General features: G+C 43.8%; 1 protein-coding gene across 2 annotated transcripts in view; it reads left to right on the top strand.

The window, feature by feature from the left end:
- Positions 1–20,642, top strand: part of usp13 (ubiquitin specific peptidase 13) — a 110,357-nt gene that overhangs the window by 70,473 nt on the left and 19,242 nt on the right. For both annotated transcript variants that reach the window (XM_085990262.1, XM_085990263.1), the window contains exons 13-18: positions 625–799; positions 5,496–5,584; positions 8,702–8,824; positions 16,515–16,541; positions 17,081–17,224; positions 17,841–18,007. In XM_085990262.1, coding sequence (XP_085846388.1) covers positions 625–799; positions 5,496–5,584; positions 8,702–8,824; positions 16,515–16,541; positions 17,081–17,224; positions 17,841–18,007 — 725 coding nt within the window. The remainder of the gene's footprint in view (positions 1–624; positions 800–5,495; positions 5,585–8,701; positions 8,825–16,514; positions 16,542–17,080; positions 17,225–17,840; positions 18,008–20,642) is intronic.

Raw genomic sequence — 20,642 nt, 5'->3', positions numbered from 1 at the left:
TGCATAACTTTATTTTGAGAGAGCTTGTCTTCCGACTCAGTTGTGCCTATGGAATTGGATGGTATTAGGAGTACCTTCAGACTACATTCTGAAAACTAAGGGGAATTTTTAATTTTTAATTTATTTGTTCATGGGATGCGGGTGGCGCCGGCAAGGCCAGCATTTATTGCCCGTCCTTAATTGTCCTCGAGAAGGTGGTGGTGAGCTGACTTCTTGAACCGCCACAGTCCTTGTGGTAAAGGTACTCCCACAGTGGTGACTTTGTCGTGGCGGTTTGCTGCAACTGAGTGGCTTGCTAGGCCATTTCAGAGGACAGTTAAGAGACAACCACATTGCTGTGGGTCTAGAGTCACATATAGGCCAGGCGGCAGGTTTCCTTCCCTAAAGGACATTAGTGAACCAGATGGGTTTTTACATCAATCCAGTAGCTTCATGGTCACCTTTACTGACACTAGCTTTTTCATTCCAGATTAATTTAATTAACCGAATTTAAATTCCCCAGCTGCCGTGCTGGAATACCTCTAATTATGATATAAACATTAAATTAGATTATTTGTGAATGTTTTTTAACGTGTAATTTTTCAGTACAATTAAAAAAAAAAAAGTCATAATGCTATTTCCCAGAGGAGCTTATAGCGTATGAAACAAAGAGGCGCGAGGCTGAGATAGCAAAGAGGCCTTTACGAGAGATTGTACGAGCCAAGATTCCATTCAGTGCCTGCCTTCAAGCCTTTCAAGAGCCAGAAAACGTCAATGACTTCTGGAGCAGTGCACTCCAAGCAAAGTCGGCAGCAATAAAGTAAGTGGGCTGTTGGCAGGTTTTGTTATCTGTACTAGTTTATGAAGCAGGATATCTGTTATGACTAAGGCAGTAAATTGAGCCATTCACTAACTTTCCTTGGTCATACTTGTATGTGGGCCTCAGGAAAACAGGCAGCTGAAGTGAGGTGAGGACTGCTAGATAGAACAGATAAGTGCATTTCCAGCACTGCTTGTGGGCCAGGAGGAGCAGGAGAGCTCCCCCACCCCACCCCCGGCCCATCAAGCTACCCAATGATCGGACTTCCTCACACCCCATGATCCGATGCCCTCCCGTGTCGCGATCTCCTCCCCGACCCTGTTGTGATGCCCCCATATGGTTGAAAAGCCTACTAATACAGGTAGACTATCCTTTATCCGAAAACCTCGGGACCAGCCGTGTTTCGGTTTTCGGAAAATTTCGGATTTCAGAAGGTATTTTATAAGACTGGGAAATTTGTCGGGGGTGGGGGTCGGCGGGGGGTCGGCGTCGGTGGGGGGGTTGGGTGGGGGTCGGCGGGGGGGCGGGGGGCGGCGTCGGCGGGGGGTCGGGGGCGGGGGTCGGCGTCGTGCGCACGACTTACGCTGAACGAAAAAACTTTCAGTTTTTAGAGGTTTTCGGAAGTTCGGATAAAGGATAGTCTACCTGTACTGTCAAAACATGAAAATTGGCAAATAATGGATGAGGTGCTGGTGGTTACCAGCGCCTGTGGAACCTTATCCCAGCAAGTTGTCAGTGTCTTCACTATCACTACTGATGGCCTATTCCCCAATGGGAACAGGGCGGTGCGTATGTGACACTTTCAGCCTTGTGTGTCTTGCGCGTAGTGCCATGCAGTGTGGAAGCCTAAGTTGAGCTTTTTTAAGTCCTGCATGAGTCTAAGTTGTTTTTGGTCAGCCTCGAGGTCTACGCCAATCTAGAGGGAACCTTGATTGGGATGCCTGCAAGGCTCCCTTCACATCACAGTTCTCATCGGATTGTGTGATATGCCTGAATAGTTTCAGTCATCGGAGACTGATTGTTTTGGAGACAGTGGGTTGTACCTTTTTTATAGAAGTTGAATGAGTTGGACCAATTTATCTGCAGCACCCACTTACTTTAGAAGTAACCAAATGAGTTCCTGTCCACTAAATCAAATATTGCCTTGAAATCAATATACGCTACTCGTAGTAGCTTTTGGTGTTCTCGTCATGTCTGGGCTACAATGTTAAGCCCCAATATTTGGTTGGTGGTGGACATGCCTGGCATGAATCCACTCTGCTGTGGTCATCTTTTAAGAGTAGTAATCATTCCAAGAATTATGTGTAAAGGCTTTTCCTGGAACTGACTGGAGGGTGATTTCGCTGTAGTTTCCACATATGGTTTCGTTGCCTTTGTTTTTCCAGATCGGGACTGTTACTATGTGCTTCCAATCTTCGGGTATGACCTCTTGCTCACAGGAATTGCATATCAGCTGTTTTATGGATTTAGCGCATACCTCTCTGCCTCCTTCAGCATTTCAGCAGATATGCTAGGAGACTGTCCATACTTTCATTTCTTAATGGATGACTCTACTTCCAGGATGGTTGGTGGATTACAGATGGTTGTGGAATCTGATTTGACTTCATTTGCTGTTTCCTGCAGAGCTTCGGAGATCCTCGTTGAGGACGGTTCAGGAAGGTTTCAAACCAGCTCTATAATCTTGCCATTTTTTTCAGTGTGGTTGATGGTAGCTGAAGATTACCATATTCGACTGGACCAAGGGCTGATTTATGATGCCCATGATGAAGCTTAATGTTGCGAAAGTCGTTCCTGGTGCAGTTAGATTTTAATACCTGCTCTTCCTTTTTTTGCTTTCTGAAAAGTCCAGTTCTGATGGTCTCGATGAAGAATTTGCCTTTTCACTGCCCTGAGAGCAATGTTTGTGTCCATGCCAACCATCATGCTTGCCGATCTCCTTTCCTTCATGATATCAAGGACCTCTTGGCTTCTCGTCTCATGATGCCTTCTCTTTGTGGTTCCAAGGGAAAATTTGGCTGATTTGCACAAGTACTAATTTTAACATGGGTGACTGTGTCTTGATGTCATTTCCAGGGAAATCAGTCTCCAATGCCTCTTGTACCTTCTGTTGATAATCTTGAAGATAACATAGCTCTTTTAATTTCCTGATGTCCAAACACACCGAGCAAATGGAGATTGGTCTGGTTGTTAAGAATCTTATGGAGATATCAATGGCTAGGAGACAATGGTTGGAGCTCCCTTTTTATGGACACTACTGTGGTTGGTGTGCCACTGAACTTGCTTCTTAACTTTCAAATATGCTGCTTTATATGCTCTTCCTCCTATCTATTCCCTCATTGTGTTGAAATCAAGACTCCTTGCACAATCTCCTACTCTAACTCAAAACTGTGAAACGTCATACCTCCCTCAGCCTTTATTTCCTTCCTTCAAGCTTTTAAAACCAAGCTTGGTATCACTTAATCACTACTTTTTGATTTACCTGATCTTATTTACTTTCTTCAACCTTGGTCATGACCTGCAATTTAAAAATAAATACACTTGGGTATGGTAGTTCTTTAACAGTTCTGTCAAAGTTGCTGTACAGCTCTCGCTGTCAATTTTTTTTCTTGATGCTATAGATCACACGGGGCCTTGCTTACTATTACTGAGCACAGTATCAATTGAAGCATAAACTTGAAATGTGGTGTTGATGTGTTCAGTCACAAGCTCTGACATGCCAGCTAGCAATTCTTGCAGTAAAATCTATCATACATTTCTGAGTTAGAGCAGGGTTCTGTTTTTCTTTGACCAATATATTAAAAGCTACTTGTTACATAGTACAATAGTTCTCCTAGTAAAGCAAATGGCCAATTGTTTATTATTTTGCACTTGCCTTTTTCCATTCCCATTTTGCTCGGGTTGGATCAAGTGCATTGCTGTGAATCCTAATAATGCTGCTTTGTGACTCCCCTCTCCCCCACCCCCATCCCCATATTGCATTAATCTGATTTGACAACATGCCATCTGCTGGATTGGCAGAAAAGTCAGTAAGTGATCATGCAAGTTCAATATGGCTGGATTTCAAAATCTCAGTTACTTGATATTAGAAGCTTTACATATGGAACTTTTTTGGGGAAAAAGAAAATGTTCAAAACAATTTACTTGAATCACATCCACTTCAGCAATTCTAAACTGATGGCTATTAGTGTGGTGGGGATGGCATATCATTTAAAAATTTTATAGTGATCTAATTTGATATATTTGGGGTATTTTCAAAGTGGAGATTCTGCACTGATGTGTGAGTTTCCTCACTAAATACAATTCAGCACTGCACAGTACGAGAGTTTTGATACTTTGCAAGAGTCTTTTTTAGATGCAACAGTTAAGGGAATTCAAATCATTTTAGCATTTGTAATAATGCATTTTTTTAACTTTAGAATTGTTATAATGCTACCCATACAATATAACCCTTTTAATTCATTTAAACACTTTCCAGAAATGCAGTCATACACATTTCTTGCTGACTATAGAGTCAGATTTGATTAAATGCAGACAATCTTCTAGAGGTTCAACTCCTCACCCCAGTACAGCAAGATACTGGTGCCTAAGGTGCACAACATTGAAATAAATACCCAACCATGAGCTACTCAGATTGTGTATTAAAATAGCTCCAAAAGCTCCTGGAATCCCAGCTAGAAAACATGTAAAGATACTAGAAATAGCATTTACAATGCTGCTATGCTTCATCTTGACCAGATATACTACATCTTCCACAATATTTTACATGAATAAAAAAAACAACCTTTTCCAATAAATAAAACTGTTTGAGAACAATGTAAAAGTTTGGGTAAAGACTTTACACCCCAAAATGGACTTGCCAATTATTGCAATTTTCTTGAAATCTTTAGGATCTATGTATCTTTTAAACACATATAGAAATAGTAAATAGCGTTTGTGATCAGTAGCATTGTCTCCGATCTCTTTTCCAACATACCATCGAAAGATAAATCATATATGTGATTTTTATTTTCATCTCTGCCACCTATGTGATGGCCACCCACCAAGTTTGTCGCTCCCCTGTTGGACTGCTTGATCTGCCCGTAGTCTACAGTGAGCCATGTAACCCTTTCTATTCAAAAGATTTCCTGCATAGATTTTCCAGTTTGAATGTAAGCTTTTCTTTTCAGTCGCATGAAAACCAAAATCTTGCCTTCACCTTTAATGTATTCATTATTTTAGGAGTAATATGAATCTGTGTTGAGTTTAAAATTTGTCCTTTTTGTTTTTCGATTTGTCATCATGTCAGACTGATTCCCAAAAGTTGCGCATTCATCTCATTTTAAAAAGGAAGTGTATAATTGTTTCAATGTTAGGTTATAATTTACTCCAGGAGTTCAGGTTGAACTGTATAAAACAGACTACAGTACTGTTGTGAGCATGTGTAAAAACAAAATGAATTATTAGACTGTACGTCTGTAAGTTTTCAACAGTTTACTTCAGTCAAATGTTCTGTACATTATTTCACTTATTTTTTAATTTGGGTAAAAATTGGAGTTTTATTGAATCGCATTCATGGTTTGTACAAAATGGGAAATTTGGATAAAAATATGAGAACCAAATTTCTGTCGAGAATTTTGTTAATTAGCGATGTGTGACGTAAAAAATATATTAACAGGTTCTGCGATTTAAAACTAAAGTAGCATTTTTTTATTTACAGAACAATCCACTTTGCTTCATTTCCTGAATATTTGGTTATTCAAGTAAAGAAATTTACCTTCGGTATAGACTGGGTACCAAAGAAGTTAGGTAAGCTCCCAGAAACCTGCCATTTTTAAAGTGGTTCAGTTCTTTAGGTATTTATTTTTATGAAAATATTCATATTGCACTTAAAAGAATATCACACTGGTGCTGCCTTGATGACTAAGTGGGTGATTACACTGCATGGTGTAGTACTGGGAGGTCCCACGTTCAGTCTTGGCTGTTGCTAAGTTAGCTGATCTTAGCCATAACAACGGAAGGACCATTACAATTGCTTTCACTCTCTCCCTGCCATGGAGGGGAAAAATAAGCTGGCATTCTATTCAGGGTAGCTATCCAATGACCCCTGTTTGAACTGACTGCTTGCCTTTGTTGTTCGTTCTGGTTTGTGTCTGGGTGACCCTTAAACATCAACATGTGAGTCTAGAACTTCCACTCTGTTTTATGGTGGAAGTCAGGAATCCTGGAAGTGGAACTCATTGTCTATCATGTGCCTACCCCTTCAGAGCTGCAACAATATATTCCGTCAGAGGGTAGCAGGCACTTCTTCTACCTCTTTCCCCCCACCACCACCCCCTCCCCCCCCCCGCCCAAGTCCGAGTATCCGTTTGGGGACATGTTTGGGAAGGTTCCTGACCTTCCCCAGAAATCCTGCCAGTTCCTCCAGCAATAAGGCCAGTGGTATTTACGGTATACAGATAGCAGCTGCAGTTGGCTACCTCACACAACTGGCTATGTACACCTCACACAACTGGCTATGTACACCTCACACAACTGGCTCTGTACACGTCACACAACTGGCTATATACCAGTTATGGGTCCCGCATTGTCAGTTTCAAATGGGAATTGATCCAGAAGGATCAATTAGAAATGTGGACTCCCTATCGAGGAAGTCGCACTGAAGCATTTCTAATTGCCTTTATTCTTCTGCCTGATCAGTCTTCGGCTGAGGTGCCTGTGCCAAATAGTTAAATGACCCCATTCCTGGAATTCAGGACAGGAGTATGCCAGTGGAATTTCTGCTCTCTGATGTCTGTGGGCTCAGTGAACATCTTCCACGACTGAACATCTTTTGTATTATTTATCCTGATTTCCCTATTTTGATTTAATTTTAGTTGTACTTGTTATCTTCTTTTGTTAATATGAATTTGGGACAGTCCCTTCCTACCCCAAAAGACAGGTACGGCAGTGTAGTGGTATGTTACTGGACTAGTAATCCAGAGGCCTGGGCTAATAATCCAGAGAACGTGAGTTCAAAGCCCGCTATGGCAGTTTGAGAATTTGAAATCAGTTCAGAAAAACCTGGTATGAAAAGCTGGTATCATTAAAAGTGACACTGAAGCGCTCTAATGTTGTAAAACCTGGTTCACTAACGTCCTTTTAAGGAAGGAAACCTGACCTCCTTACCCAGTCTGCCCTATATGTGACTCTAGTCCCACACCAACGTTGTTGACTTTTAACTGTCCTCTGAAGCGGCCTAGCAAGCCAGGGCAAATAGTGACAGGCAATAAATGCCAGGCTTGCCAGCGATGCCCACATCCCGAAAATGGATTTAGAAAAAAAAGAATGACAAAAAATTGTGGTTAAACCCAGTAAAACCACAAATGTCAAACTTGGCACACTACAACTTCTCTTTCACTAATGGGAAACATCAATGTTTCATGCCTATGTCACATACAGATGGCTGAATAAAGTTCCTTGGGGTGGAGATGCTGAGGAAGTAGCTAATGATGCACGTAAACTAATATTAACTAGAATTTAATTCTATAGCTTGTTAGAGAGTTTGTTGTTTATTTAAAGTACTTTAATCACCCTTCCAAAATTGTTCTGCTGATTAAACCCAATTTTTTCTGATTACAAACATCCTTTTATTTTTGACTTGATAAAACATGTACTGCCGGCAACTGCTTTCACCAATTCATTTTTGACCCGCATTCAGGGTCAGAATGCAAGTTTTCAGAGACTGTAAATAATTTTATCTGCAAAAACCAGAAAGTTTTTGACTTCAACATATCTGAAATACATAGACTATTTGAGATCAGACAACCTAATCTTGAAGCACAGTAAGTTAAGATTGTGGACTTCAAGTTCTTGCCGTGACTTGTGATCACATTCATTCATATAAATGTATTAGCTAACTCTGGCACCCATATATAAACGCATACCAAATTATATAAAGAATCAGGAAAATAGTCCTTTTAACATCTATTTAGAACAACAGCAGTAACCACTTGTGACCGCACTGTCCCGCATGTGATACAACCAGAATACGGTTAAGGAAAAAAAATGAAATATTGGCCCTGAAATTACGGTGTCTTCTGATCCTTCTGAAAGGTCCCACAACTTCTGGGTTTCCGCATGCGCATGCACGAAAATCCGGAACTTGCGATCTGCCAAAGTGACTTGACAGATCATACGAACTGAAAGTAAAGTTTTGCTGGGGCAGAGTTGGGCTATTTGCCCAACAACTGCCCAGCAATTGCCCACGAAACTCTTATGGCTGGTAAAAGCAGGTGTAGGGCCTGTTTTAATCAGCATAAGGGTTGTTATAAATCTTAATTAAACATTTAAAAATAAAAAATGATGCACAAACAATTAAAATTAATTTTATGCAAATATTGGCCCGGATTAAAATGTTTAAAATTATTTTTCAAAATTAAATTTTTATTGTATTTGGTGTAATGAAGGGACTTTTAATGACATTTGAAAATCAGAATTTTTATATTTATTAGAATTGTGAAAATTATTTAATTATTTGGGGATTCCAGTGCATGTCATTAGGGGATTCCATTCGGAAATGACTGCAATGGAATCCTCCTTTGTGATTGGAGGATGTGACCCATGTGATCCCAGGGACACTTCTGAACCGCCTGCGTCCCTGGGATGTGTGGGCCTTTATGCAGGCACACGCCTGGAGGCCCGAACTCTCCGCAGCCTAGGAGCCTGGAGGTAAGTTCGGAAATGTTTCGCGGGTCGGAGGCGTACTTCGGAGGTATGCTTCCGACCGCAATTTCAGGGCCATTCTAGTTTTAACTAAAAGCGTAACCACAAATTGTTGTTAGTTGTTACCATTCAGTTTCCTTGAACTTGAAAAAATGACTTGGTTCTTTCAAATCACTTGTCGCATATGGCATATCTATAGTAGCTCTCTGCATTGTGCTTCAGATGTCTCCATAGATATGCCAGATCTCCTAGACATCTCCCACCTAAGAGCAACAGGCTTACAGTCTGGAGAGGAGGAACTTCCTGATATTTCCCCACCTGTCATCATCCCTGATCGACCCAAAGGTAACTCATTCTATAATAACATATCCTCCTGTTTTATCCTTCTAATGGCAAATGTTTCCTCCTTTTCTATGATGTATTTACTTTTTTGTGAAAGAGATTTGTATGCATTCTTGCAGCAAGGATTAATATTATACTGGACAAAACACAACACTGATGATTACAAATTGATAATCTTTTTGTTTACTCTTAGAAATGATATAGAAGAGTCTTGATGGTAGAGGTTTGAACTCGATTTCACCTCATTAAAAACTGCAATAAATCCTTTAATCCCAAGGGCAGCTTTTACAGGCTTTGGGTTTTATAAGACAAAACTATTTTTGGAACTGCATGTTAGGAAATAGATGAAAACTGAAGGTACCATGAAACCTTTCCCATGGATTTGAGTTCTGCTTTTTAAGATGAGTCTCATAAAGAATACAGAAGGGCCAACAGAAAATACAAAACCAGATGTGGAACTAGATAATAGGCCCAGAAATTCGGGTCCCAACGCGTGAGTACGCACGGGTTACTCGCGCGTAGGCCCAGCGAAAGTGCCGGTTTCGTGCATGCACTGCGCATGCGTGGGAAACCGGCACTTCTGTTCCCCTGAAAGAAGGGGTTCAGTGGTCGAACGCGTGCGCCGGAGAGGCAGCGCATGCGCATTGAACTTATCTTTTTTTTGCAGCTTTCTCCAGGAGGGTAAGTCTCCAGCAGTTACACTTTTAAAAAGCAGGCGCAAGGCCTGCTTTTAACAAGGTAAGTGGTGAATTAATTAAAATTAAAACATTTTTTCCACAGGTTTATTATTTTTAAATACTTTAAAGAAAGGTAAGTTTATTTTTAGCCCCGTTAGAAAATGTAATTAATTTTTTCAAAAATTTAAATTATTGTTTAAAATAGTTATTTCATGTAATTTATAGTTATTTTTAAAATGTGATTTAAAAAAAAAAAAAAATTATTTGAAGTTTTAGTGATGTTTTGGGGCTTATAGGGGGAGAAATTGGGTGAGTAGCGCCACCTGTTAGCACCTAAAGAGGCAGTCAGTGGCTGTAGCGCCACTGGCTGCGTCTCCGGCGATATTCAGTAGGGGCGCTAATGGTGGCGTTAGGCTTTTGCGCTGCGCCGCCACCGATGACGTCATCGGTGTGTGCAGCGCCCCATTCGTGCCCCGTTCGCGATATTTGGTAGCGAACGCCGCAGTTGCGCCGCTCGCTACCCGCGCCTGGTTCACGGGGCCTTACTGTGCCGGCAGCGGCGCAAGTTAAGGTGGAGGTGCGGGGCGGCCGTTTTTTCGGCGGCCGCCTGCCAGCACCTCCGTCCCCGGCCCCCTAACCCCCCCGCACCCCCCCCGCGGCATTGCCGGCTGTTTCCTGAGAGCCCGGCACTTCTCCTTGGTGCCGGGCTCATTTGCCGGCACTCGCGATCGGGGATCGCGCTGTTGCAGGCACCTCCCCCTTAACAGTGGGAGGAAGGCCTGCAGTACCGCAGCATGCCGTGCCGCAGCGTGTGGCGCTGCGGCACGTTGCGCTGCGATAATCAGTTTTAGCGCCCTAAGAGGGACGTGGAGCGCCTTGAGCCTCGCCCCGTGTCCCTCGAGCGGCACTGAAACTGAATTTCTGCCGATCGGAATTACTCCGATCGCTGCGCTAAATCCTGCGCTCAGGCGACTTTTGCGCCACTTTGGCGCCCCAACCCAATTTCTAGGCCATAGTATTTATAGGTTTGACAGCTCTTCCTGTCAAACTTATGAATGAAGCATTCCCTGCTACCATTGGCTCTCCATGGCCCACGTGATCCCAGGGGACACATCGCACTAACTGCGCCCCTGGGATACGCAAGCACTGCGCGCTGGCAGTTGGAGGAGGCCCAGGATCGGAATCCCACGCGGGCCCACAGCTCAACGGCCGGCGCACTAGGTAAGTGCAGGTCGGAGGCTTGCACCCACAGGAAGCCCCCGACCCGAATTTCTGGGCCAATATGTTCTTGTTCGTTTAGAGCTAAGAAAGCTGATACTGATATTAAGGAAATCTATTATAACCGGTATTAAAACTCATTCTACAGACACTTCTCAGTTTATTTTTTCCAAGATTTTTGCAGTAGCAACAGTTTGCTTAGAGCTAAGGAATAAGCCTGATATCAAGAGATGGCAGATATTTTAATTACAATGGAATTTGGTTTCTGTGATCACTAATACAGTACTGCTCATTGCTTTGTATTTACAAAGTGTAAGATTTGGATCACAGGTCACACACAGATTACCGAAAGGGTCTTAGGCTTTATATTAGAGAGCTACAATTTAATCATAATCAGATACTACTGCATGCGATTGAAATAGATACAGTAGACATACAACCCGTGACAGATGAGGGCGATCTACGGCCCTGGAACGGAATGAAACGACCGGACAGATGGTGTGGCAGTACGGTGGTCCCGGACTGGGTGGATTCCTGCAGTCTGCGGCAGTGGTCACTTCCATTGGGTCGTCCCTCGAGCTGTTGGAGGTGTTAAGCCATCAGCCAGCATTGATCCACCTCAGAGGCTAAACTTGACCAAGGTATTAGGCCGTAGCCACCTCAGGGAAGCCTTCACCCCTAACTGCCTGTTTACCTCTCTCGGTTGCCTATTTTTATACCTTATTTCGATGGATTGGTGGATACCTGGTGTCAATCATTTTTACCCATCCCATTGTCCCCTGCCAGCCTCATGAGGTCATTTTCCTCCTTTATCTTTGTTCTAAAGGTCTTGTTGCCCTTTCATAGACAGCTTGTTTATCCTACAGCTCCTTGCTGCATCCCTTATCAGGCCTAGCTATGGCCACTCAAATGTTCTGACCTCATAATTCAGCTCTCTGTACAACTCCTTTTCTGACATGACTGGAATCCTTCTGTGTCATCAACTTAGGCAAACTACTGATCTAGGGAACCTGTAACAGACTATTATTTCTTTCAATCCACGATTTCTTACAAAAGCATCTTTTAATAGAAGCTTGGAGTTGTTTGCAGCCTGAATCCTGGTGCTATAGCTTTCCTCACCTACTCACCTGCTGGAGTCCTGGCTCCCTGTCTGAAAAATTCACCAATTCTTAGAGAACCGAGTTTGTGTAACAGTTGGGGTAGAGTTCCCGCTTTGGGCACAATTGGCGATCCGGGCGCAAATTGCGCCCAAAATTGCGCCTGTTTTGAGAAGTGTTTTTTTTTCTTGAGTTTCCGCTCAAACCATTTGCATATTGCAAATGCAAAATCTGGCATAAACCAGTGCAATCAGACAGCGTATTAAAATGTAATTCAAAACATTTTTTGCTTTAAAAGTATTCCTTGATATACTTAAAAGTGGTAATTTGGTGCAGTTTGATTAATACAGCTGAAAATGGGTTTATATTCCCTGGAGTTTAGAAGAATGAGGTGATCTCGTTGAAACGTATAGAATTCTTAGAGGGTAGATGCTGAAAGGCTGTTTCCCCTGGCTGGAGAGTCTAGAATTAGGTCATTTTCTCAGGCTAAGGGGTCAGCCATTTGAGATGAGGAGAAATTTCATCACTCGGAGGATTGTGAATCTTTGGAATTCTCTACCCCAGAGGGGTGTGGATGCTCAGTCGTTAAGTATATTCAAGACGGAGATTGATAGATTTTTTGACACTAAAGGAATTAAGGAATATGGCAGGAAAGTGGAGTTGAGGTAGATGATCAGCCGTGATCTTATTGAATGTTGGAGCAGGCTCTAGGGGCTGTACGGCCTATCCCTGCTCTGACTTCTATTTCTTATGTTCTTGTGTTCTTAAATAAGCCATTTTAATCACCTTGTCAATCAATATTCTCTCGCGGTCCCTTTAAATTTGCTGCCTGCAGCAGCTGGTGAGCGGCCTGCGCGGGAACTCCCGGTTGGTGCATGGATGCGTGCCCGCACACCTTAGGGGGAACATTGGTGTCAATCCGCCACCAATGAGTAACCCGATTTTAAATGGGGTGACTTAAAAAAAATAAAAGAACCATTTGCTAGTTGTATTGGGGTAGTCACTTTCTTAGTAAATTACAAAAAATACATTCAAAAGCTTTTAAAGCATAACCTATTACAGTATTCTTGCGCCCAAAAGAACCAGTTTAATTTTTGGAGCCTCCTCGAAGGCCGGCAAACAGGCGCAATGTGTGGAAATTCCCAATGGCGAATAATTCACCCTGGGGATGTGGCCAATTTTGTGGGCGGGGCCGGTTTCTAGCACGATGTTTTTTGAACTAACGCAAAGATCGTGGAAGCTCGATTGGCACTGAATGTAATTTGCGCTTAAAATTCAGTGATCTTTTGCAAGGGTTACGCCGATTTCAGGTGAATTATACCGATAAAATCAACGCGACCTAGTGGAAATTCTACCTCTTGATATTTAGTACCAAAAGATAAAAACTTGCATTTATATAGCAACTTTCACATAATAAAACATCCCAAGATGCTTCATAGTTGGGGTGAGGCTTGATCAAGTGTAGGAGAGAATTCAGGAGATGTGTCTGATGAGAGAACCCATACGAGGGAAAAACCTACTTGACCTCGTCCTCACCAATCTACCTGATTTAGCAACAAATGACTGAAAATGTCAGCCATGGCTCAGTCGGTAGCACTCTCGCCCGAGTCAGAAGGTTGTGGGTTCAAGTCCCACTCCAGGAACTTGAACACAAAATCTAAGCTGACATGCCAATGCAGTACTGAGGGAGTGCCAATCTACCTGTCGCAGATGCATCTGTCCATGACAGCATTGGTAGCAGTGACAACCACACAGTCATTGTGGAGATGAAGTCTCATCTTCACACTGAGGACACTCTCCATCGTGTTGTGTGGCACTACCACCGTGTTAAATGGGATAGATTCTGAACAGATCTAGCAGCTCAAAACTGGCCAACCATGAGGCGCTGTGGGCCATCAGCAGCAACAGAATTGTATTCCATCACAATCTGTAACCTCATTGCCTGGCATATGCCTCACTCTACCTTTACCATCAAGCCAGGGGACCAACCCTGGTTCAATAAGGTGTGTAGAAGAGCATGACAGGAACAGCACCAGGCGTACCTAAAAATGCAGTGCCAACCTGGGGAAGCTGCAACACAGGACTACATGCATGCTAAAAAGCAGAAGCAGCATGCTCTAGACAGAGCTAAGCGATCCCACTATCAGCGGATCAGATCAAAGCTCTGCAGTCCTGCCACATCCAGTTGTGAATGGTGGTGGACCATTAAACAATTAACGGGAGGAGGAGGCTCCATGAACATCCCCATCCTCAATGATGGTGGAGCCCAGCACATGAGTACAAAAGACAAATCTGAAGCGTTTGCAACCATCTTCAGCCAGAAGTGCCGAGTGGATGATCCATATCGGCCTCCTCCTGAGGTTCCCACCACCACAGAAGCCAGTCTTCAGCCAATTCGATTCACTCCATGTGATATCAAGAAACAGCAGAGCGCACTGGATACAGCAAAGGTTGTGGGCCCCGACAACATCCCGGCTGTCGTGCTGAAGACTTGTGCTCCAGAACTAGCCACGCCTCTAGGCAAGCTGTTCCAGTATAGCTATAACACTGGCATCTATCCGACAATGTGGAAAATTGCCCAGGTATGTCCTGTCCACAAAAAGCAGGACAAATCCAATCCGGCCAATTACCGCCTCATCAGTCTACTCTCAATCATCAGCAAAGTGATGGAAGGTGTCGTCGACGGTGCTATCAAGCGGCACTTACTCACCAATAACCTGCTCACTGAGGCCCAGTTTGGGTTCTGCCAAGACCACTCGGCTCCAGATCTCATTACAGCATTGGTCCAAACATGGACAAAAGAGCTGAATTCCAAAGGTGAGATGAGAGTGACTGCCCTTGACATCAAGGCAGCATTTGCCCGAGTGTGGCATCAAGGAGCCCTAGTAAAACTGAAGTCAATGGGAATCCGGGGAAACTCTCCATTGGCTGGAGCCATACCTAGCACAAAGGAAGATGCTTGTGCTGGTTGAAGGTCAATCATCACAGCCCCAGGACATCGCTGCAGGAGTTCCTCAGGGCAGTGTCCTAGGCCCAACCATCTTCAGCTGCTTCATCAATGACCTTCCCTCCATCATAAGGTCAGAAGTAGGGATGTTTGCTGATGACTGCACAGTGTTCAGTGCCAGTTGCAACTCCTCAGATAATGAAGCAGTCCATGCCCGCATGGAGCAAGACCTGGACGACATTCAAGCTTGGGCTGATAAGTGGCAAGTAACATTCGCGCCACACAAGTGCCAGGCAATGACTATCTCCAACAAGCAACTGTCTAACCACTGCCCCTTGACATTCAATGGCATTTCCATCGCCGAATGTCCCACCATCAATATCCTGGGGGGTCACCATTGACCAGAAACTTAACTGGACCAGCCACATAAATACGGTGGCAGCCACATAAATACGGTGGCAATCAGAACAGGTCAGAGGCTGGGTATTCTGCGACGAGTGTCTCACCTCCTGATTCCCCAAAGCCTTTCCACCATCTACAAGGCACAAGTCAGGAGTGTGATGGAATACTCTCCACTTGCCTGGATGAGTGCAGCTCCAACAATACTCAAGAAGCTCAACACTCTCCAGGACAAAGCAGCTCGCTTGATTAGCATCCATCTACCACCTTAAACATTCACTCCTTCCACCATCGGCGTACCATGGCTGCACCATCTACAAGATGCACTGCAGCAACTCGCCAAGGCTTCTTCGGCAGCACCTCCCAAACCTGTGACCTCTACCACCTAGAAGGACAAGGGCAGCAGGCGCCTGGGAACACCACCACCTCCAAGTCACACACCATCCTGACTTGGATGTATATCGCTGTTCCTTCATCGTCGCTTGGTCAAAATCCTGGAACTCCCTCCCTAACAGCACTGTGGGAGTACTCTTCCAACCTCCTCTAGCCTACTGCCCCAGCCGCTGCCCATCAGTCCCTCTCTGGCCTCCTGTGCACCCTTTTTTCCATCATTGGTGGCAAGGCCTTCTGCCATCTTGGTCTTAATCCCTGGAACTCTCTCCCTAAATCCCTCCACTTAGCTACTTCTCTTCATTCAAAAGTCTCCTGAAATCCTATGCTTTGAACCATGTTTTTGGCTATCTCTCCTAACTTTTCTACTGTTCCAACATCTGTTTCTCCTTTCTGAAGCAGCTTTGGACATTTTCTATATTAAAGGCATCTATAAATGCAAGTTGTGCTGGGAATAATTTAGCTATCCTGGGTTTATACGAGATTGCATATTTTCTTAATAAAAATGTTTTCAAGAGCTCCCTCTTGATTCAGTGACTAACTGTTCCATCTAGTATAATGCTGACTTATACAGGCCAGGAATGTCCTAGATTCATTCACTAGTGTGTGCTGAGTTACCTAATCTCAGTTGGGCAATAATGGGGACCAGAGCTCCAACAGGTTAGTGAAGTTCGGCAGTGTTTGTTGCTCCTGATGTTATGGAACGGGTTCTTCCAAAAGTATGCTTGTGGGGGCGTTGTGTTAGGACAGGATTAGGTTGAACTGTGATACAAAATGTGGTCAGCTAGCCTGCTGACCTTTTCTGGGTTCGTACATAAAGAAATGGCCACTTGTGTGAGGTGTTGCAGAATGCCTGGTGCCTGTGGACCCAAAAATCAGTCGGTGTCTTCAGGGGCTTTGGAAGGGAGGAGATTAAAACTGATAGGAAAAAGGAGGTAAAATAATGATTTGTCTTTATCTTTCAGGCCATCTGCTGAACCATTTCATGGAGTGTATGTATCAGTTTCACTCTCCTATTTTAGAAAATGTACTTATGATTTTATTTTAGCCTATTAAATGACTGTTCTCCACTGTAACCCTATCATTGCAATTTCACAAAGATTGCCCTCATGAAATATGCTGCATGATTTATGCCTTGAAACTTAAAAGCATACTATTACAGTATTTCAAGTCAGTTTGCAAAAAACTCTGCTGCCAGTTTGATTAACCCTTTCCATACAATAATATAAAGGAATGTGTATAACCCAACCATTTTTCCTGTAAATGTAATTCTAGTCCAGGTATAATTTGTATATTATTTGATCATAATTGCAGTCATTACCCCATTTATAAATTCTCATACTGTACAAATAATCAGCACAGATCTCGCGATCAATATACTTCAATCACTAATGGTGTGTGGAGAGATTCTTAGTTGAATATGCAGACATTTGGCCTTTCTGTCATTTGCTATATTGATACAGTGTGCACTCTCTGAAAACACCGAGTTCACCATTATAGTCATTTCCCATTTTTGTCCCTTTTTCTGCAGCTCCTGAAATTGATGAATCTGCAGTGATGCAGCTGGCCGAGATGGGTTTTCCCCTGGAGGCATGTCGGAAAGCCGTATACTACACAGGAAACTTGGGGGCCGAGTTGGCCTTTAACTGGATCATAGCGCACATGGAAGAACCTGGTAAGCTTAGAGGTCAGATAGCCCATATGTGAGCGTAAATTCTTCATGGTTTTCTGACGAAACATATAACAGTAAATTCAATGTACACTTTTCAATGAGATGCTTCGTATTACTGATGAACCAGTTTATTCAGGCAGTATTCACCGCTACCAAAAATAAAAATAAAACTGGCTGTTCAGAAATATGTAGATGTCCCCTCTGAATGAGGCAGTGTTAACTTAAGAATCTGCAGCTTTTCAGTATCTGTTTTGCTGGTTGTAGGAAAAAGTTGCTGCCCACAGCTATGTTAAGTAGTTGATTACTACTCCTCCAGGAGTTCATACGTTTCGGACCTGGCTCCATATTTTAAATTACAATTGTATAGTTTGTGAAAGGATTTAAAAAAAATATAATAACATTAATGTGTAACATGAGGATCAAAACACCATCCTTTGAGGGGATGCAGTTACAGAGGCTGGCTCAGTGGTTTGCACTTGTTGCGATGCTATCATTAGCTTGGCAGATGGACTGTGCACTACTGAAATGCTAGATCTCACTGGTGAGGATAGGTGCCTTAATCAATGAACATGTTTGTTTATGTTTCAAATTTCCAATGAAACTTCCCTCTTCCCACTAGATTTTGCTGAACCACTGTCACTATCAGGATATGAGGTTGGCCATAATGAGGTTGGCCTAGCAGGAGGGGCCTCTTCAATGCAAAACCAGCCACCTGAAGAGATTGTTGCCATCATTACATCAATGGGATTTCCCAGGAGCCAGGCCATCAATGCATTGAAAGCAACTGTAAGTCTGAACTCCCATCATATTTTCATGGCAAATTATTTAACACAATTGGTGCCAATCCTTTTGTCAATGTGTAATCTGAGATTGCGCATGTGCATAAACTGCTAAATGTTCAGTAATCCTGAAAAACAAAGTCTTTCTTATGCCAGTGAAAAATGGCAATTGAGTTAAAGGAGTAGTTCTTATTCATCTGTAAACATTTATGTTTTAGATAGATGGCTCGGTGGGTAAATGGGAGCAGATGTGATATTTAGCCGAGTAGACCAGGAAGAGCTCTGGATTGATCAGGGCCCATGTTGAATTAGATGATTTTACATTCAGCATCAGTGGGGCTTTCCAATGGCCTCCATGTCCTTATGTTGGGTAGGAAATCAGGCAGCATTCCTTCTACTGCTTGCTATCCAGTGATCCCTGCCGGAAGTACATGTATGTTCAAATAGAGATGTTTGGATTTGATTGTTATGCAGGCTCTCCACAGTCAAATGGCCAGCCGACCTGCTGGTTAGGCTTACATATAAAGGTTGACCACTTGGGAAAGTTATTGGATTTTTTCTCAGCATCCGTGGAACCATAAAACATTCCCTGCACTTCAGGAGAGGAAGAAGGAAAGGGGAAAATATCTGTATTTTATATTTTTAAAACGGTGTGTGGTTTCACAATTCCTAAGAGACCACACCTGTTGGTGCTGTTGTGAACATAATGTTACGTGACTATTTGATTACAGTGGGGCAGCACTTAATGTTATGTAACAGCCCCAAACGGTAGCATAGTGGTTATGTTACTGGACTAGTAATCAAGAGGCTTGGACTAATGATCCAGAGACGTGAGCTCAAATCCCACTACGGCAACTGATACTAGCTGGAACAAAAAGCTAGTATCAGTAATGGTGACCATGAAACTATTGGATAGTCGTAAAAACCCATCTGGTTCACTAATGTCCTTTAGGAAATCTGCCGTTCTTACCTGGTCTGGCCTATACGTGACTCCAGATCCACAGCAATGTGGTTGACTCTTAACTGCCCTCTGAAATGGCCTAGCAAGCCACTCAGTTGTAAAAAACCGTGACAAAAAACAATAAGAATAAAAACAGACAGACCACCCGGCATCGACCTCGGCACCGGCTGCGGACACGACAATGGCACATCCAGCCCAGTCGACCCTGCAAAGTCCTCCTCATCAACATCTGGGGACTTTTTTGGCACAGCTGTCCCACAGACTAGTCAAGCAATAGCCTAACATAGCCATACTCACAGAATGATCCCTTTCAGTCAATGATCCAAACTCCTCCATCACCATCCCTGGGCAATTCCTGTCCCACCGGCAGGACAGACCCATCAGGGTTGGTGGCACACTGGTATACAGTCGGGAAGGAGTGGCCCTAAGAGTCCTCAAAATTGACTCCGTACTCCAAGAAGTCTCATGGCTTCAGGTCAAGCATGGGCAAGGAAACATCTTGCTGATTACCAGCTACCACCCTCCCTCAGCTGATGAATCAGTACTCTTCCATGTTGAACACCACTTAGAAGAAGTGAGAGTAGCAAGGGCACAGAATGTACTCCAGGTGGGGGACTTCAATATCCATCACCAAGAGTGGCTTGGTAACACCTCTACTGACCAAGCTGGCCGCGTCCTGAAGGACATAGCTGCCAGTCTAGGCCTGCGACAGGTGGTGAGAGAACCTCGTCCTCACCAATCTACCTGTCGAAGATGCATCTGTCCATGACAGCATTGGTAGCAGTGACCACCGCAGTCATTGTGGAGACGAAGTCCCATCTTCACACTGAGGACACCCTCCATCGTGTTGTGTGGCACTAGCACTGTGCTAAATGGGATAGATTCAGAACAGATCTAGCAGCTCAAAACTGGGCCTCCTTGAGATTCTGTGGGCCATCAGCAGCAGCAGAATTGTATTCCATCACAATCTGTAACCTCATGGCCCAGCATATCCCTCACTCTACCATTACCATCAAGCCAGGGGTCCAACCCTGGTTCAATAAGGAGTGTAGAAGAGCATGTCAGGAGCAGTGCCGGGCATACCTAAAAATGCAGTGCCAACCTGGGGAAGCTGCAACACAGGACTACATGCATGCTAAAGTGAAAGCAGCATGCTATAGACAGAGCTAAGCGATCCCACAATCAGTGGATCAGATCAAAGCTCTGCAGTCCTACGTCCAGTCGTGAATGGTGGTGGACCATTAAAGAACTAACGGGAGCAGGAGGCTCCATGAATATCCCCATCCTCAATGATGGTGGAGCCCAACACGCAGGTGCAAAAGACAAAGCTGAAGCGTTTGCAACCACCTTCAGCCAGAAGTGCCGAATGGATGATCCATATTGGCCTCCTCCCGAAGTCCCCACCACCACAGAAGCCAGTCTTAGCCAATTTGATTCGCTCCACATGGTATCAAGAAACGGCTGAGCGCGCTGGATACAGCAAAGGCTATGGGCCTCGACAACATCCTGGCTGTCGTGCTGAAGACTTGTGCTCCAGAACTAGCCGCGCCTCTAGCCAAGCTGTTCCAGTACAGCTATAACACTGGCATCTACCCGGCAATGTGGAAAACTGCCCAGGTATGTCCTGTTCACAAAAAGCAGGACAACTCCAATCCGGCCAATTACTGCCCCATCAGTTTAC

This window comes from Somniosus microcephalus, chromosome 6 (genome assembly GCF_052327205.1).
Source record: "Somniosus microcephalus isolate GS21.2 chromosome 6, FLI_Smic_1.0, whole genome shotgun sequence".
Classification (NCBI taxonomy): domain Eukaryota; kingdom Metazoa; phylum Chordata; class Chondrichthyes; order Squaliformes; family Somniosidae; genus Somniosus; species Somniosus microcephalus.
This window is presented reverse-complemented; position numbering and strand designations above follow the sequence as displayed.